The following is a 20,168-nucleotide window of genomic DNA, read 5'->3' on the forward strand; positions in this document are numbered from 1 at the left end:
GTAGGGCTATGCGGATGCTAAGGTCCTCACACACTGCCCTGGTGTGTTGCTGAGATGCTAAAGACTTCGTGCACACTGCTCTGCAGTGGTGGTGCTGGGCTTTATTAGTGCTCATGGAGGCTAATCTGGTCTGGGTCTCTACATCAACCCATCCCTGGAGGAGGGAAAATGGGTTGGACTTTAGACCGTTCCAGACCCACCTTCCATCTGAGGTAACAGCATGTGGACTCACTCTGCCCCCACTACTCCGCAGGTGCGGTCCTGGGCTCCACACCCACCATTGTGTGGGCATGTTATTGAACTCTAATCTGCACTCTACACAGCCAAGTATGCTAGCTATCAGGTAGTTTCCGATTAAACTCCTCGACTGCCTTATTAAAATGTGTGTGTAGCCAGGTCGCTCTCATGACGCGTATATATCATGCGCACGAGCCACAAATGTCAATGGACATGTCTTGCTAATGTTTGCGCAGTCAAAGGGTTTATGCTTATTCAGTGGACTGGGGGTTATGAGTGGTGCATCGTTCAGCCCATTGACGAATGCACTGATAAAGATGGGGCATTGACACCCATGCTTTTGAAAATGGTTTAATTTGTGAACGCTCTCATGCTTTCTCCAACTAAAATGTATATCTTGAAGAAAAAAAAACTTAAGTAAATACTTCTATGTCGGGGGAGTTTATATTGTGGGGAATACCGACCCATATTTCCTAGGTCTGTGCTTTTTCATTAAATAAAGCTTAAGTTCCAATTGCAGCCTTTAAATCACTAATATACTTTTGGAAGACCTTGAAGCCCCCCCCTTTACATATTGTAAACGGCGTGCACAGAATTTGAAACACTTGCTTTGTGCTACACAATTAAAAGCTCTGTTATTCAAATACTGTCTGGTATTTCGTGCAGTCAGTGTCAGCCGAATGATCTGTTCACCTGTCCTAAACAAGTATTAAAAATGCAATAGGTCTCGCCTTTAATTAAGTTAAAGCCATTTGCTTTGCTATATAATACCATTAGCAAAGCAAGACCTGTTGCATTTTCAATGTTTGTTTTTTATGTAGCCTGACAGCTATGTACAGCATTTCTTCTCAAAATGCTCTCCTAAAGTTGTCAAACAAATAAAACTGCATACCCATCTGAATGTTCATATTGCTCCCTCTGCTTTGTTCCAGTCCGTTTTGCTATGTTTGTCCCAGCTGTATGCTTTAGCAAATGTTTTTGTGGCCCCATAGCTGCCTAAAGTAATTGCTGTTGTGGCTGTATTTGAGTCTGGTCATTTCTCTACTGCTAATCAACATATTTCATTCTCTTATAGGGCCGCCTGCCCAAATATCTCATCAGTCAAAGCCTTGCAGCGACCATGTTCGAGTTCATTTTTCACCTTCGCAAGCGTGTCTTGGAGGTTACCAACAATGGTGTGCCTTAATGACGGTTCTAGACGAGAGACCTTCCGTTCCTGTATCCCCTGCATCCATACCTTGCTGCTCGTCTTCCTTCGTCAGTCTCCTACCTGCTCAAGGCCTCCTTGTCGGGACTCCTCTGTGGGGCTCTGGAAGAGCTTGACAGTACATCCAGAAAGCAGCTACTGACCAGGATTCAGAGTGCTTGAACTGGCGATAGGTGCAGTCCTTGCAGCTTTTAGGATGTGACAAACATTTAGGAGCAGACATGAAGCTTTCTGGCATTCCTGGGGACCGAAGTCTAAACGCATTTAATGCCTGGTGCAGGAGTTCCTAACGGGTTCCTTTGAAAGACACTAACTGTGCACCTCTGAAAGAGCCTTTGCATTCCCCAAAGCGTCCGTCTCAGTCCACACCTCTCCGTCCACAGGGTGCCATACACTAGCATGTGTAGTTCCTCTGCTGCTCTTACGCTTGAGAGAGACCCTCTGTCCAAAGCCTGCGGTTCAGCACGTATGAAGGTGCTCTTCCTTCTCGCCTTGACTTTTGGTGTTTCAGGAATGGCTGGTTGTTTCTTAGGGTTTTTTTTTGTATCGGGGTATGCTTGCCTTGGTTTTGAGAATAACCCCACTTGCTCATAAGAGTGGAGCCCTAAGGGGCTGTGATGATGCTGTGATTAACACATGGTCTACACCAGGTTGTTCCTTTACATGCAGCAGTTGAGAGGTCTTTGAAGAGGTTTGTTCCAGGGCTGCAGTAATCTGAACACAATCTTCTGCTGTGGCAGGACCATGTAATCCCATCCCTTATATGTTTGTACTGAAATTGCCCCTCCCTTGCTAGTACTGCAATTATTGTGGAGGCTTCCTACAGGTACAGAACAAGGCCCAGGATTATGAAAACTTTGAATTGTGGTGAACAGTCAGTATGGCTATTGAACATGTAAATGTGATTATTGAGTCACCATTGAGCCAGATCTGTTTAAATCAGAAAAAGGTGACTAGTTACGATGATCATTGGCTGCAGACTGTCATCTAATGGCTCTGGGGTGCAGAGTTCAAGCTGGGTGGATCTCTGGCCACAGACCAGTCACCCCATCAGTGGCTCCACACCTTCATGAGAAACTGTCCTAGCATCCTGGATGAAAGGACCAGTAAGTGCAATGGGAACTCAGTTTTGCAAAGACCTGTTTTGACTTATTTATTGGTCTGGAATGCCTCTTGTTGGTTTAAGATCACACACACTTGCCAGTGTGTGTTGCCCTTCTTCCTGCCCCGGCTACCTTTTGTGTTTATTTTCTCTCACTCTGCATACCTCCCCAAAGTGGCTGCAACTGGCAGTGCCGGTGCTGTTCCTTTTTCCATCATGCACCCTAGTGTATGGGAGGCGGGCCTAAGCGAGGTCTTCTGCCATTTGTTAGGATCACCATGTTCCTCTACTTGTAGGGAGACCTCCAGTGAAGGTCCACTCGGCGAGTGGCTTTAGCGCGTGTACTGCATTTGTCTATTATCACTGTTTTCTGTTCATGTGGTTCTGTGACTGATCATTGCAGCCGCTGCTAATGGACTTTGTGGGCCTTAAAAGAAATGTATGATATACGAGAGAGGCGGGGGAGCAGGAGGGCATGTTGAATAAGGCTTTTCCGTCTCTAGAAGGGGTAGGGTGTTGATACAGGGTTGAGAATGCCTTACACAAAGCCACAGTATTAACCACCTTCAACCTTAGTCACAAATTGGAAGAGGGTGAAGGGGATCACTTCATTAAGCCTGGATTGTTTTCTTTTAATTTGTGATTTAGGATCCCAGCTGCCCCTTAGGTTTCTGTCCTACTGGGGTCATGAGATGTGGAATGCAAAGCATATGTGCCGCAACCATCTTTTCTCTGTTTTTGATTGTGTATGATGTCTTATCCTCTAATGTGAATTGGAGCATCCTTGAGGGCTCCAAGAATATTGATGGAAGCAAGGTTTATTTTACTGTGCTGTGCCCCAGACCATCCTGCAGATGATGATTGAGAGACAGCAGGCACAGCGTTCTTTTAACGAGGTTCACAGGACTGCGCTTTTGGGGTTTGACTGACTCTTTCAATCTGAAGAAACCTGTGGGAGCTTTGTTTGGTCACCCAAGTTTACAAGCTTAATGTTGTCAACAATCGCACCCGGATTTAACATATCACCTTTGACATTGTTTTAACTTAAACCTTTCAATTTTTTAACACATATTTGGATTAACCGGACTTTTTGGGGATTCAAATGTCTTTTACTTTGATGTTTTTGCACTTTTATTTTTGCACTCATTTACCATCCAGCTCTTGACGCCATCCTTTGGATTTCGTTAAAAATCCTTTGATCATTGATAATTCATCATCTTCCTTTGAAACTTTGTGCCCATATCGAAGATATATTAAAAAACCTTTACAAAAACGAGAATTTTGCATTTGTTTTTTTAATACTAACTCAGAGCACACCTTTGCCCATTCAGTCTGCTTATTTTCCTACTGTACTGCAGGCTCTCCTTGTTCTCAGTTTACACCTCTCTTCCCCCACTGTGTCATTCATGTCTTTGTGCTATCTTCTTCCCGACACCTGAACGGAGGCAGATGGATCCTGCCAAAGATTCTCTTAGATGTGCCGGTGATCCTCTAAAGCTGGGATCGGCCTGTCTACTAACAGAACCACTGGTTATAAAGTGTTAAAATGAAAACATAACACAACTGACAGCTTTCAAATCCAACTAGTCTTTAATGCTAAATAGAAAGCATCCAATCAAAACAGCAAGGACAGTTGTCCTTTTAACCTACCAAGGTTCTCCCTAGAAAATGATCAGTTCGAGCACAGAGCTAAAAAACATGTCCAATTGAGCTAGTATATATATCCAATGTCTCTGCCTACAAGTCAAAACAATAAGATCACTTGACAGAAACTTGTTCTGATAGTGCAGGTGTTAGGATCTTCCCCTCAAGGAAGTCCAGGGCAGCCTTGAAGGGAAGAATACTGGAAAATGTACAACATGTAACATTAGAGCTCCCCAGCCTGCTAAGGCCTGCAATCACTATAATGGGAAGCTTCAAGCAAATAGGACATCATGTTTATACTTGATTTACAGTTCATACATTTATGATTACATATATGGTTCTCTTCTGTTCGAGGCATATGAGCTGCAGATTACACACTTTTTCATAGATCGCCATCTGGTGTTGGGCCCGGATGTTTGCAGTTTGTTTTTCCTCTTGGAAAGTCTTTGGAAGTCACGAGGTCGGTGACTCCTCCCTTGGTTCGTATTGCGCATGGGCTTCGGCTCCATCCTCAGATTGTTTTTCGCCAACAAGGAAAGATGGAGCGTAGTAGTAACAGTGAAGAGGCCCATGTGTGTTGTATCTAAATAAGATAGACTGGAACAGATACAGGTAAAAGTGTGTAGATCTGCAGCTCTACATGCCATGAACAGATACATACTGGTAAGTAGCATATTCCTTTCATTTATAAAGAGTATGTAAACCAAATACAAACCAATATTAAGTTTGTTTCACAAGAACACATGTACAGATATGTAGATGTATTGCTATTCATACCCTTTAGTAGGGTGAGACCTTCCAAGGGGCAAACTTGCGCAAATGATCCTCCTCCTGGATTTACCACTATGTCTACTGCCTGTAAATGTATATTGTTGCTAGGTTTCTTTGTGTAGAACTTAGATAGAAGAGTAGTTGAAGACACGTCATTGCTGCTCCCAGCAAGCACCTTTCTTTGTAATTCTACTAGTGACATGTATGTGTTTCCAACCCAGTGGCATTCTGTACAAAGGAAACCTTACACTGTGCATTTGTGGAAGAAAGACCACTTCTCAAATTGGGAGGACATGATCATTGATAATCCGGTCTTTGCCTTGGGTTTAATAATGTTCCTTTTCTTGCCCTCCCAACAATTCTGGCACCTACGCTAAGATGCGCAGTAGAGTAGCGGATTGTGTTTTGAATTTGCACTGCACTATATCTAAAGTACTCGTAGCCTTCCTCCACAACGGTCACCTAGATGCAGAACATTGTTATTGAATCCTTTCATTTGTACCATATTTGATATCTCCACCTCAGTTTAAAGCTTGTCAGGTGTGATTGTACCTGATACTATTAGTAAATAGGAAAAACTGAAAACTTACAAAAGAGCATGTAGTCCAACCTGTAAATCGCCAACCTTAACTAGCGACAGTATATCAGTGGCCAGAAAACAGCTCTGCCTACCCTCAGTTAATTTAGCTGGATTTGTCTAGGTAATGGTGATAGTAATGAATATGTGATTGTTCCACTGTATGTGCTTCAGCCGAGTGCTCCAGGGACTAAACAGCCCTATCAAAACATACTCTTTTGGCCCCGACTTGCTGACTTGACCACATTTCTTCACAAAAAGAGCTGGCATGGGTAATTTCCACTTATGTCTTAATTTTGGGAGTATGAATAATAATAGTAATAGTAATTATTACAAAACCTTTAATTGTAGTCTTCAAATTCCAGAACTTTCTATTATGATGCCCTCAAGTTTCTGAAAGCGGAGACACTAGTAGCCAAGAAAACTCCCAACATAAAAGTGTACATTGTTTTCATCAGTATTGAAGATCATCATTTACTGTCATTAATTGTAAGATTAGATATTCATGGCAGCTAGGCTCCCTAAACAAGATCAACTGGGAGCCTATAATCTTGTAAGATTTGAGGGCAGAAATGAGTAAAAGGCTAGGTTTAAGATCCGGTTGGGTCAGTTTGCGTATAAAATGGGCAATCTGCCAATTAAGTGCACTAGCAACATTTCGGCGTTTATGCAAAGTCGGTGTTCAGGAACTGGCTGTGTGTGTTTTGATCATTTGTTTGGATGCCATTCTCAGAAATGCACTTTTGCTTCATGTATCAATAGTGGGAATGGAGTATGTTCTTACCCGCATCACTCTAAAGAGCAGTCAGGAAATCTGCAGCCATGTGCTTTGAAGACCTGGCTCTCGCGTTGCCAAGGTAACAATAACTATGGAGCAACGAGGACCCAGAATCTGAAGGTTAAAGCCTGTACCTAACATCTCACAATGGGAGACCTTCGCGCAACAGAGAGGTGGAGATACAGTCACTGTCCAGCCAAAATGGCTCTGGGATGCGCGCGCATCTTTGGCGAAAACGCGGCCCGAAAGGCATCTGCTTTTCAGACATGATACCTTGTTCTGATGGGAATAAGACTAGAAACGCAGAAGCGTTTCACTGCTTCTTAGGATGTGCTTGGAGCCAAATTGTATAATGAAGAAACCTCCATCCAGAGGCATTGATAACGTGATTTGGGGCAATTAAAATATAGAAACTAAAACTAAGGTATAGTCTAGTGATGTTGACTTATTAGATGTCTCAATGAGCTACTTCAAAGCACATAACACTTGTCAAGCCCAGAGGGCATATCAAAACAAACTATTTGTGCATACTTATTCTATAATTCAGCTAGAGGTAAGTGTAGCCACTAGGGTTAGTGTTACTTGATCATAATAAACAGAACTACAGAGCAGCTATAAAAATCTTATCAGGCAGAAACTAACAGAGCACAAATACAATATTATGAGGAGATTACAGTGGCAGCCAACGCTCCTAGGGAAATTTTCCTAATAACGAAAAATCTTACAAAGCGCTCACCAGCTGAGTTACCTGCAGAATCCTCTCAGCAACGTTGCACGGAACTCGCAGAGTTTTTTAATAAAAAAATTCTAGATATCTACAATACTTTTCCTAATGCCTCCAGCCTTAATAACCTGGACCAGGAGGTAGAAATTCCGGGGGGTAGTTTCCCACGGCTAGAAGATATACCTGCTTTGGATTTAGCTACATTATTCCAACTGTTTCCCAAAGTTAAATCCGGTTCCCCCCTGGACGTAGCCCCCCATTGACATGCTGCGCAAGGTGGGGGATGTCATTTTACCTGTGCTACTGGAAGTATTTAAATTCTTCTTTGGCAACTGACCAAGTGCCCAGATTGTGGAAACACGCTATGATAAGAGAAACTTAAAAAAAAACCAGCCTTAATCCTGACTTATGGGGCAACTATCGTCCGGTCTCGCTCCTCCCCATGACCAGTAAAATCTTAGAGAAACATGTAAATAGAACTCTCTCTAAGTACTTAGGAGCTCACTCGATTCTGCACTTCCCAGACAGGTTTTCGACCAAATCATGGAACAGAAACGGCCCTGTTAACAGTAGTGGAGCAATCGTGGAAAGGTCTCGACCAGGGAGGCACGGTGCAATCGTCCTGCTTGACCGGAGCTCCACATTCGATACGGTGTCTTGGCTCATCTCCACAACCCAAAGAAAAGATTAAAAGTCTGGCTGGATAGGTCGCTCAAATTTGACCATCAAGCAGTACAATTATCAGCCTCATGTTACGGAATCATTAGACCGATGCGAAAAACTCTTCCACTTCTCCCTGAATCTGCACGTAGGATTATGGTTCAGGCACTGGTGTTATCCCGGCTGGACTATGGAAATTCCCTCTACCTGGGTACTCCAAAGTCCAGAACAAGGAAACTACAAGTGGTGCAGAATTGTGCAGCCAGGTTGCTGCGCAACATCCCTAAAGCACACTCGGCCAAGCCGGCGTTAAAAGAGCTACACTGGATACCAATCAAGGAACCCATAAAGTTCAAATCATTATGCATAGCACACAAAACACTTTGGGGTATGGACCCTAAAATCACCCTCTCAGTTATAGCTTTTCACCGCCCCTTGGGAAGCTTGCATCCAGCTAATTTGTTCCTGGGGACAGTACCCAAAATCAAAAGAGCACAGTCTGGAGGCTGAATGTTCACCTGTAACGCTGCAAAACTATGGAATATGGTCCCCATCGTTCTCCGTTCAACGATCCACCATCTCTTGTTTCGGAAACCACTAAACATGGCTTTTCCAGAAGTGACCTTGAACTGTACCCGACCGCTTGCTGTCGTAAGCGCTGGGATGCCTAAGGGTAGCCATGCGCTCTATCAAATGTTAATTAATAATAATCTGTGGCAGATCAGAGAAAATATAGGTAACCTTAGGAACAGAAAAACAAATGTCTAATCAAGTGAACTATGAATGTTTTGTTGAATATCTGAACATAACTATAATAATGTCAAGTTCACCTACAATAGAGGCCATGGCTGCATACCATTTCTAGACCTGTTGATTAAACACAATGACAAACATGTTCCATCTCTGTACTGGAAACCCACAGGAAGGAACTGTTAGAGTAGTTTATCTCTACGTGCGGAAGCATAAAGCTTTTTCTCCAATACCCCAACTGCACTGGACCCTCCTACTATTAGAGTATCCTGATCTTCGTTTATCTCTAAATCTTCGATGTACCTTTTTTTAGATGATAGCAGGGGTGAATTCCCATTTACTCTCCATAAACTTTTTTTACTTACTCAAATAGTTGCACAGTTCAATGAAATAACAGAAACAAATAAAATTACAAACCAGATTTAGTTACATTATTGTATTAAAGATCCAAAATCAATCATTATTAATAATCTTTTCAATAATTCAGTTAATAATACAATTCCTTTAATCAAAGCCCTCAGCATTTATGCAAGGAAATCAGAATCAAAACACAGAGGTACACAATCCGACTGCCATTGGGTAGAAGGATAATTCTCCAGGTCTAACAAGAAAGAGCTACACTAATCCAAGGATAGAAGAATAAAGTCTCTATGGGAATTGTCCATTAACTAAAGAGAGAATCTATCTCAAGATTAGTTCTGGTTCAGGAGGGCAAAAGCCCAGTCTGTCTGCTACTGAATGTAGCATAGAGCCATAATTCCAAAATTAATTCGAAAAATCCTCCAAAGTCAGTCCGCATCAAAAAGCAAAGTGCATCTCTCAAAGAGTAAGGAGAAACTGGGAATGTGTTGCCACTCACAAAGGAAAATTTTAATTGAGTGTGTTGCCCCTCCTTCGGTGTTCCATCTTATATACGATTTCTTACAAATGCTTGCGTCAGGTGGTGTCACACCACCATTGAAAGACATCACCAGTCCAGGATGTAGAATTAGCTCATTTAGAAAGTAGAAACATCAACTAATAATCTCATGTATTTCATGAGAACGGAAAAGAATGAGTTCATATCAAATTCTGAAAAGAAACATTATTGTATCATACATGCTATGGTTAGCATAACTTTCAGGGTGTCCATATTCTCATGAGAACCGAATCACATAATGTCCATTGGAATGTTCACTCTAAGTATGGAAAAAATAACAATTTCTAATCTCAGTAGACCATCGTTTAGCTCAGAACAAGTTTAAATTAGTCCCTCCAACATGAAGCATTGTTCGATTTCAGAATCATATTATCATTTCAATTAAAGTCATCTTAAAATCAAATGAATTCCATAAATCAATGTTAATTCTCATATCTTGATAACTACACATTATTATTTGTACTTGGGTATACTCCATTACGGCAACATTTTATTGTACCATAAAATCTTCTCGTGAAGCACCATGGGGCGGAGGAAAGGCCGAAGGGCAGAGTGAAAAACTCAAAGGCCTGTTGGCGGTAGAGGAACTGGAGGAAACGCCTGTATGGAGGAAACACTGGAACGCACAGGTAGGTGTCCTTCAGGTCTATACAAACCATCCAGTCGGCGGGGCAGAGAATATCTTGAAGTGGCGATACCCTAGACACTCATTGAATTGGCATATGCTTATAACTGGCCGTTGTCCTTTGCAATCAAGAATATGTTGCTGATAAAGCCGTGAGGATATGGTGTGATTGGGCAAATAGCCCCTGTGGCCAGAAGTGCGGTGACCTCTGCATCCACCAGCGCAGCTTCCTGAGCCGATAACTGGAGGGGTCTTGGGCGCACTGCTTGAATGGGGGAACCAAGGAACTCTATTTGAAACCCCTGGATGGGCTGTAGGACCCATGCATTGGTTAGGATCTGTTTCCAAACTTGGATAAAATTGGCTAGACGGCCCCCTACTTTTAGAAAGAGAGCAGGATGAACACTCACCGGAACTGGCAGTCTGGTCAAAGCCTATGGATCCGTGTCCTCTGAAGCACCTTCCCCTGGTTGGGTAAAAGTTGCTAAAGCGGGACTGGTCCTGATAATGTTCCCCTCTGCAGCCTTGCATCCAGGTACTTATTGTGAGGATTGACCGGGTTAGTGGCCCCTGCCTTGACCGCCCCTCTCTCCCCCCTCCCCCCCGAAAACCCAAGTGGGGAAAACTCTTTTAATGGAGGTCTCACCAGAATTGGTAGCCTGGTCCAAACGCGTGAACTTATTCACAAACCTTCCCAATTCTTTGACAAAGGGTTCCCCGGAGAGTCCCCCTTGAACCACAGTGCTCAGTCCGATCACCCAGCTTTGGGTCCATCGTTATGAGCAAGGAGCAGCAGTGCTCCGTGGACCGCACACAGTTCGCAATGCCTAGAAAGATGACTGCTCGCTGCGCCCATCCAGGCAGGACCTACGGGGAAATCAAAGCATCTAAAACTTTGGCATCTTCCACCGTGTCGAAGATCTTGGTGAGAGGGCCAAGAATGTCAAGCAGCTTATTCTGGCATGTTCGCCAAGATCTATCAATCCCCTTCTTGAGGTCCTTCATAAACTTGGCCAAGAAGCTCCGGGGTAAGATCCCCCTTTCCATCTAAAGAGGGTCAAGGACACTCAGCCCTCAGGCGCTTATGCGCCTCTTTGCCCATCGTGCCCTAATTCTTGCTGCTATGTACTTGTCAACCATGTAGAGGGAGCCCACTCAGAGGAGCGAGGATGCAGTGTCTTCTTAGGCTCAAGCAAGTCGGTGGGGTCATCAGGTGCAGTGGGGGTATCATGCCCTGAGATTGGGGTTTGGCGGGGAGGGGCGCCAGGGCCTTGAGGGGCCCTCAACATCATCCGAGTTCCCATGCCCATCATAAAGGGGATCAGGAGAGGCCTGTGGGGGGTGGGGGAGGGGGAGTACCTGGGTCAGTTGAATCCAAATTGGGTATAGGAGGTCGGTGCTGCGCCAAGAAAACCTCTCTAAGAAGCTCATACGCGTCCTAATTCACCCCTGCCTCGCAAGGCCATGTAACTGGGATCAAGTCTGGGTCCTGTGACTGTAGGGGAGGAGGAGGGGGGACCGGGACCTGGAGAAGTATTGGCAGGCATCAGCTTTGCGCTATCTTTTGGGACAAGTGTTGCTCCATTGGCGCCATGGCTTCCTCCACAGCTCGATAGAGCCATCTACTGCCTGATAAAACTAGTCATCCCAAGGAAGAGCACAGAAGGGGTCTCCCTCTCCCACCATATCTTCTGTCCTCTCCATGGCAAGCCAGTGGGAGCATACGAGCAAGTAAAGAGCAGTAGCTACTTCGGGGGACCCACATATCCCTCAGAGAGTGCTATCTCAGTGCCTTATGGTGGGTAAAGGCAGGGCAGAAGCGCTACAGATTTTGTTTTGGGGCTGGGCGCCAGCAGCAGTTAGGGATGGGCAATGCCTCACGATCAGGTGAGTCACAGCCATGGGAGAGACCCTCTGGTGCTACAATCTTAGTGGGGATCCCTGCCTGGTAGCATGTGCCTTGAAAAAAGTCCTTCACAGCCTAAAAGTTAATACTGACACTACTGGGTGATCGACAAACATGCACACTACAGACCTTTGATGGGTGGAATGGAAAAATGCAGGTCGCAGCCTGTACAGACCCTGATGCGTGGGGCGTCACTCTCCAGGTGGGCAAGGCTCAGAGGCAGCAACACAGGGAAAACGGTTGCGACTTGGAACCAGTTTCTGAGGAGATTCTGAAGTCTCGCGCCCTGACCATAGAGTTACGCTGCTGCACACAGACCCTCCCCCCCCCCCCCCCCCCCCCAGCGGGTGGAAGACCACCCCACAGAGCGAGCCGCACCAGATGAAAATCACCAACGAGAAGGAGCACTTGGAGGTCCCTCTGCTGGCACTGTTACACACACTCGAACCCAATGCAAGCAATATTTAACAACAAAATGCAAAGCCAACAAATTAAGGCCTTGTCACAAAAGCAATAGGAAAGAGGAGACTTAGCTTGGCTGTAAGCAGCAAAGAAAGAGGCTGTGAGGTCACAGGAGGATGGGCTTCATAGGAGTACTGGCTTGTGATTGGATACCGATTGACTGTCTCTGCATTGTTGTCTCTTGATGATTTTCACTAAATTCCCTGTGGGTCATGGGAATTGTAGTTGTGTTAAAATATAATGAAATGGCTGCTGTTAAAATAAACCAAGAAAGTCTTTGCATAATCCCCACCTCCAGTCCTGCCATAGAATCACCATCACATTTAACCATACTTACTAGTCCACATGGGACACCAGTCTACTTGCTTGCTCCCACACATACCAGGTACATGCAGCTCCACAGTCTACCAACCATATACACTCTAAGGAAGACTGTCACTAGTGGGAAAATAGATTTTATAAAGAGGGTGGGAGGCAGTACATGTTGAGGGGGGAAAAATGTAATCAAGATATCACCCTCTCTACACTTTGGGTGCCCCTGAAAACGAATTGGGCTGAAGTGCTACACTATCATATGTCACATAAACATGGACCTTCAACAGTGAGCTTGGATATTCTAAAGTCCAGTGCGAAACAAACAAAAGGCATGCCAAAGCAAATGAACAGGATATGGTGGTACATATTTTCCACCATATGCTAAAACCTTGGGTCTGATTTATTGTTTGACAAGCAGCCCACTGTCAATGAGAGGTGGAGGACATTATGTCCACCACCCTGATGGACTGCTGCCCACCCTACCTAGAGATCATGGCAAGACCAACAGTGATCTCCTATGAAGGCACTACAAGTTTGTTCCTCAGCCTCTGTCTTTCGGGTGGCTGCACACATTTTTTATTTGCTTTTCAAAGAAAAAACTGCCAAAGCAGGCGTTGATTATTGAAAAACAAAAAAAGAATCGCCCTTCTCCCTTTCAGGAGTTTTCTTCCAGAGTGCAGAGGTAATTGTTCTTTTTTTTTGTGTGTCTGTTTGAGACTGCCAGGTTTTTTCTGGTGGAGATGAAAAGAAAACAATTCATCAGATTGTCAATCAATCAAGGGTTTATAAAGCGTAACTACTCACCCGGAAGGGTCTCAAGGCCCTGCAGGGGAGGTGGGGCGCAGTTCCTGGGAGTTCACGGTGATTCATCGAAGAGCTAGGTCTTCAGGCCCTTCAGGAACTTGGAGAGTGATGGTGTATGTCAGAGGTGGAGAGGGAGGGTGTTCTAAGCCTTGGCCGGAAGGAGAAGAAGCGTCATCGCGTTCCGGTGTTCTTGATGCATGGTACAGTCGCAAGAGAGAGCTGGGCTTAGCAGATGGATCTTTGGGTAGCATGGAACGAGAGGTGGTGGTTCATGTAGGCAGGTCCAGGTATTGTGGAGTGCTTTGTGAGCATGGCTGCGTGGGAGAAACTTGAAGGTGATTCTCTTCTTGACGTGGAGCCAGTGTAGCATCCGTAGGTGTTGGCTGATGTGGCAGTGGGGTGAGGACTAGTTTGGTGGTGGCGTTCCGGATGTTGTGGAGTTTGCGGGTCAGGTTCTTGTTGATCCCGGTGTAGAGTGCATTGCTGTAGTCTAGTCTGCTGCTGATGAGGGCACGGGTGATGGTTTTCCTGTGTTCGAGGGGAATCCAGTTGATGGGCTTGCGGAGGGTGTGGTATCAGGTAGAGGTGACAGCTTTGATCTGGCGGTCCACTTTGAGTTCGGAGTCCAGGATGATTCTGAGGTTGTGTGCGTGGTCTTTGGGGGATGGAAGCCTCCCGAGGGCAGGGGGCCACTAGGTGTAGTTCAAGGCGTTCGGGTGTGGGCCCATGAGTACTTCGTTTTTTCTGTGTTGAGTTGAGTGTCCTTCATCCACCTGGCGACTGCTTCCATTCCTTCCTGAAATTTGTGTTTGGAGATGTTGGGTCGTTGGATAGGGAGAGGATGAGTTGGGTGTTGTCTGCGTATCATACAATTTAGAGTCTGTGATCTGACGATGGATGCGAGCGGGGTCATGTAGACGTTGAACAGGGTGGGGCTGATGGAGGATCCTTAGGGGACTCTGCAGGTGGTTAGTGTGGGTTCCGAGAGGAAAGGTGGGAGTCTGACCCGCTGCATTCTGCCAGACAGGAAAGAGCAGATCCAGTCGAGGGCTTTGTTCTGGATTCCTGCGTCGTGGAGTCTGCGGACTAGGGTGCGGTGTGAGACTGTGTCAAAGACTGTGGAGAGATCCAGGAGGATGAGGGCCACGGTCTCTCCTCTGTCGAGGGCAGAGAGGATGTCGTCTTTCGTGGCGAGGAGGGCAGTTTCGGTGCTGTGATTTCTCCCGAAGCCTGATTGGGAGGAGTAGAGGATGTTGTTTTTTTCTATGAAGGAGGCAAGTTGACTGTTGACTGCTATTTCAATGACTTTCGCTGGAGATCGGTCTGAAATTCTTGAGGTGGGTGGGGTCCGCCGAGCGTTTCTTCAGGAGGGGGTTGATTTTGGTGTGTTTCCAGTCATCTGGGAAGGAGCGGTTAATGATTCGTCGAAGCTCGGGGGTGATGATGTCTGTGGCTCTGTGGTAGATGTGGTGGGGGCGGGGGTCCATGAGGGCCCCAGAGTGGGTTGACTTCATAGTCTTCATGGTGTCTTCAATGCTGAGGGTGGTCTAGCTGTCAAGTGTGGGCTGCGTGGTGTGGGGAAAGGTGGGTGAGGGTTCCATGTGTAGGGTGTTGTCGTAGATGGTTTTGATTTTCCTTGATGCTTGCTCAGCAACAAAGCCCTCGAGGGCATCAATAATCATTTGTAGGTCAAGCCTGGGCAGTGCATGCACTGCTCTGCAAGGCATGCTGTATTTGAGAATGGACTTGAAGCCCCGCCCACACTCTGCCCATTTTTGTCATTGGCTTATGTCATTGTCATTCATTATGTTTCGGACTGTAGGCACCTAGTATCTGATTGTGAGTGGGTATTGTTGCACCCTGCTATCACACTTGGAATCATGTACGAGCAATATGATTGAGAGTATTCAAATCCTGACATCATGGTAGGGATGAATGTGCAAAATCAATGAGTTTTAAATGATTGTCCACCTATAGGGTCCTGCTGTGCTTTGGCCTTGAAATACTTATTATAAACGACACATTTTCTCATTCTGACCGTCAGGATAATAAGGATATGTATTACCTAGAGCTTTTCATGTATGGGCATTGTCAATTTATATAAACATTCCCGAAATACCAATTGCGTATTGCCACTACTCTAAGATGGCACCCATGACTAGCCATCCTTATTCTAGTAGTCACTTCAAGATGGCCCCCCCAGACTAGACCGGCCTCGTTTATGCAGTGTACGTGCTGTCGAAAAACTCTTCGTGGATTGAAGGTCATGCCCGCAGACTCCTTCCGGGTCGGGAGACGCTGGCATGTGTCTTAATGAACCCGATTCCTGTGCGATCATTGACTGCGTCCTAAACGCGAGTGCCTGGCAGGGCGTTGATCCTACAACAGAAAATGTTAGCAGACCAGAGATAGGGTCTTCAAACTTGTTTTTTAATTATTAGATTATAACAAGCGAGGCTTATTGATTTCACCCTTAACGCTAGTACCGAGCCAGGCGGTGAATTGAGTTTACAATTACAGATGTATGAAGGTTGAAAACTTGATCACATTGATTTTGGGGGATTATAACGGGCATGGGTCTTTTCTTTCTACAGTACCTTGGGATTTGGAAAAAGGGAAGATTTATTCTTTTGATGGTAACGTGCACATATTTACTTTCAGGTGTGCTTTTTTGGTTGCGTTGGTATGTGGGGGGCCATCACCCTCCAGGTCCACTTCAGGTGAGTTGCTGATAGGAGTCCACCTGGCAACCACCTTGTAGCCCGTGCCCTGATAAAATTGCCACAAATGTTTCGGGCAATGAAACATGTCGGCCGTTCAGGTTAAAATGGTCCAACCATGCCATTATTTTTTAACTGAGTGCGAACACCATTTAAAATGAAAGGATATGGGTGATAGGTGTCTGCAACTCAATTTCAACTCAAGGGGAGTGTAGTTTACCTCCTTTACACTACGGGGCTTAGATGGTAGATAGATATCACTTGCATTGATAGTCCTCGCTCTTTTATTGTTCTTCACATATTAATTGGAGTTAGCTCACATTCTTGTCAGGAAAGTGCAGATGATAAACTGAGCCAACTGGTGGTTACCAACCAGTAGCTACATGGATCTTGCTTATGTGAGGCACTTTCAAACCCACCTCACTTTTTTTATAAAACATTTCTTTATATCTTGTAATCCCGTCCTGAGACTATAGGCTGGTGGCCTCTCGACTTGACGCGGGGGGTTGATGATTTTTTATTAATCTGAGTAACACACATTGGTGGGCATGACTAGTTTGTCAGCGTTGCCTTGCCAAAGCAGTACGATGTGATGCTGATTCAAACATTCTTTCAAATGTATATGTTTGCTTATAACGAGGCCTTTTTAAAAAAAAAATATGAGTGGAGGGCGTCCTGGTTGTATTTCCCTCTTTTGCTCCGAATTTGAGTGTTCATGTGTTGTTACACGATATGTCTTATTTAGTTTGTAAGCACTATTGTCTTTGAGTTTCTCCTACTGCAGGCATGACATGCTTTCCTGCACCATTCAGCGCTCCACGCCTGCTTTCACTTTCCAAGCTGCCCGTGACGATGGCAGCTGCTTCTTTGTAGTGAAACAGGTCTCGCATTCACAAGAGTTTGAGCTATTGGCATTGTAAATGACAATGCCTTTTATTTATGTGTTTATTATCAAAAGAGATAATGCATTTTATTTGTCATTTACAATGCCAATAGCTTAAACTCCCACAAATGTGAGACCTATTGCATTGCAAATGCTTGTTTGGGATTTGGAAGAATCATGAAAGGGTCTCCTCTTTCTGTAAGCGATGAACATCTTAGAAGAACAAATACATGAAGACCTGACTAAGTACATAGAATTGATTATCATAACCAGCTTGGAGAAAAGACTTCCATACATGAATAGGATGCCACTTGATGGAGGAAAGGATGGACACTGGTGGTTAGAGATACGACTAGGCAATCTTGGTAAGGAAACCATTGGTCGAAAAAACAATATAAAAAGCCGAGCCTGGAATAAGGTGGAGGAAGATTCTCTTAATAAGATGCTATCCTCCTCAGCAGCCTGTATGTCAGATGAAGTGGAGAGCGCTTGTCAAAATTATACGGGCTGGCTGCAGCAGGCCTGTGACAGACTGGCTCCGATTAAAGTACTAAGGCCAAAGAGAGCACAGCCCTCCGCCCCATGGTACTCGCAGGAGCTCAGGACCCAAAAGCTCAACTGTAAGCAGCTTGAACGCGCTTGGAGGAGCAATTATAAAGAAGCCGAGAAAAAAACGTATAAAATTGGCCTGCAGACCTATAAACAAGAAATCGCGTCAGCCAAACAAAGATACTTTGCCGCTCAAATTTTAGAGTCTAAAAACGCAGCAAAAGAACTGTTCAAGATGGTGGCGATGTTGGCATCGCCAAAGCATAGGCCGGTTCAACCGAGCCAACAACTATGTGAAGACCTGGCCGAATTTTTTCTGGCCAAGGCGGAAGTTATTTTCGGGGTTTTTTAGTGAGGGAAGTACTGGCTCTATGGACGTGAGCAGGGAAGGCCCGAGGTCAGAGCATGTTTCCGGCCCAACCTTTGACAAATTCCGGACAATCTCTACACTGGATATACAAAAAGGCCTGATGGAAATTAACTCAGGCTCCCCTTTTGACCCCTGCCACAGCAGGGTGGCTAAACTGGCTTCGGGTCTGATTGCAAAGAGGCTTACAAGCATATTTAATCTTATGTTTGAAACTGGTCTCTTTCCAAGGCAGTGGAAACTAGCATCGATTTTACCATTACTAAAAAAATCCAACCTTCCAACCAATGATCCTAATAGCTTTCGCCCGATCGCCAGACTTCCCCTACCGGCCAAGCTGGTCGAAAAATTCTTGAACAGACAACTCAGTCTCTTCTTGGTAGATACACAGGCGCTTGACCCTACTCAATATGGCTTCAGGCCAGGTCACAGTACGGAGTTCGCTTTGGTTGAAGCCACGGAAGAGATTAGGGCGGCAGTGGATCAGGGAGGTAAGGCGGCACTGATCCTGCTCGATCTGTCCGCAGCGTTTGATACGGTCCACCACTCTATACTTCTTAATCCCTTAAAAACGTGTGGTATTGGTGGTAAAGCTTGGGACCTTATCAGATCCTTTCTTACAGATAGAAAACAAGTGGTAACTCTGGGGGAGTTCCAGTCTAAACCTTTTTCCACACCTTGTGGTGTCCCTCAGGGGTCATCACTTAGCCCCACCCTTTTTAACATTTATGTGAGCGAACTGGCACCTGTTATTGGCGCATATGGATTTGGTATCACCTCCTACGCAGATGATACTCAAATTGTCGTATCTCTAACTCCAGGGGGGGAGGTTGATACGGAAGGACGTCTGCGGGATTGCATGCTGGCAGTAGGGAGCTGGATGGCTAAGAACTGCCTCAAATTGAATTCAGAGAAAACTGAGGTTATTCTGTTCGGAAACACCTCCAATTTCTGGACCCCGGCCTGCTGGCCCGATTCTATGGGTACGCTCCCAGTTCCGGTTGCAAAAGCCAAAAACCTCGGCATAATACTCGATGATAGACTGACGCTAGAGCATCATATTAAGGAGGTGACATCCAAAACTATGTACACCATCAGGATGCTGAGGAAAGTGCTACCCCTGTTGCCACAGGATAGCAGACACATGGTGGTCAGGGGGCTGGTTTTGGCAAGACTGGATTACTGCAATGGACTTTATTTAAACGCGCAACACAGAGCATTGAGTAAACTACAGATTCTGCAGAATGCTGCAGTCCGTCTACTTACGGGCTCCTCAAGATTTGCTTCGGCTTCCTTGGGAAGAAAAACCTTGCACTGGCTCCCTGTCAAAAGCCGAATTCGGTTCAAGGCACTGACCATGACCTTCAAGGCATTGCATGGCCTAGGCCCAGAATTCCTAAAGGACCGACTACACTGGTATGTGCCGGGTAGAAGCCTGCGGTCAAAAGAAGCTAATCTGGCCCATGTTCCGCGCATTAGGAAAGCTCGCTGGGGTGGTAGGAGTTTCATCTATGGGGCCGCGAAGGCTTGGAACGACCTTCCTCTCTATCTCAGGACCATGACAGATCTTCTGCCATTTAGAAAGCAACTCAAGACCTGGCTGTTCCTTAATGAATAACCCCGGTCATCCATCTATTAGCTCCCCCGGTTTCAGGACTCTCAGGGTATTCTAGACAGCGCCAGGACACCTCCGGGTAATTGCCGCGCTCTACAAATTTCAATAACATAACATAACATAACTTTACTTGTAAAGTTACACAAAACATGAGAATTATTGAGTGAGTTTAAAACGGTTTTCACAACCAATTCTTTATCTGTTACACCTCTTTAAAAATGTTCTCTCTCCACCCACCTCTTTGTTGTAAACACATCCCACATACAAAACCCAGCTTTCCATCATAGGCAATGACGTGCAGATGAATGACTCAGTGATTGCTGGTGAAATGCTGATGTATGCCAGATGTTCAGGATAACCACTGACATTGTAAAGGGTTTCTATTTAGATTGATTTCAGATAAATGTATCTAGTGGATATCGATAAAATCTAACATGGCCACATGAGATCCATCCTGTATTGTATGTAATGATGGTGTGTAAACTGTCAATGGAATCTGTACCAACTATCAGCAGTAAGTGGTTCGTTTCTATGTCTATTGATATTTCCATTG

At 45.1% G+C, this 20,168-nt stretch overlaps 1 protein-coding gene across 12 annotated transcripts in view; it reads left to right on the forward strand.

The window, feature by feature from the left end:
* Window positions 1–3,819, forward strand: part of LOC146869505 (stAR-related lipid transfer protein 3-like) — a 146,113-nt gene extending 142,294 nt beyond the window's left edge. For all 12 annotated transcript variants that reach the window (XM_085602746.1, XM_085602663.1, XM_085602575.1 and 9 more), the window contains one exon: window positions 1,313–3,819. In XM_085602746.1, coding sequence (XP_085458872.1) covers window positions 1,313–1,423 — 111 coding nt within the window. In that variant the 3' untranslated portion in view covers window positions 1,424–3,819. The remainder of the gene's footprint in view (window positions 1–1,312) is intronic.
* The last annotated feature ends 16,349 nt before the right edge of the window (window positions 3,820–20,168 follow it).

This window comes from Triturus cristatus, chromosome 1_1 (assembly GCF_964204655.1).
Source record: "Triturus cristatus chromosome 1_1, aTriCri1.1, whole genome shotgun sequence".
Taxonomy (NCBI): Eukaryota; Metazoa; Chordata; class Amphibia; order Caudata; family Salamandridae; genus Triturus; species Triturus cristatus.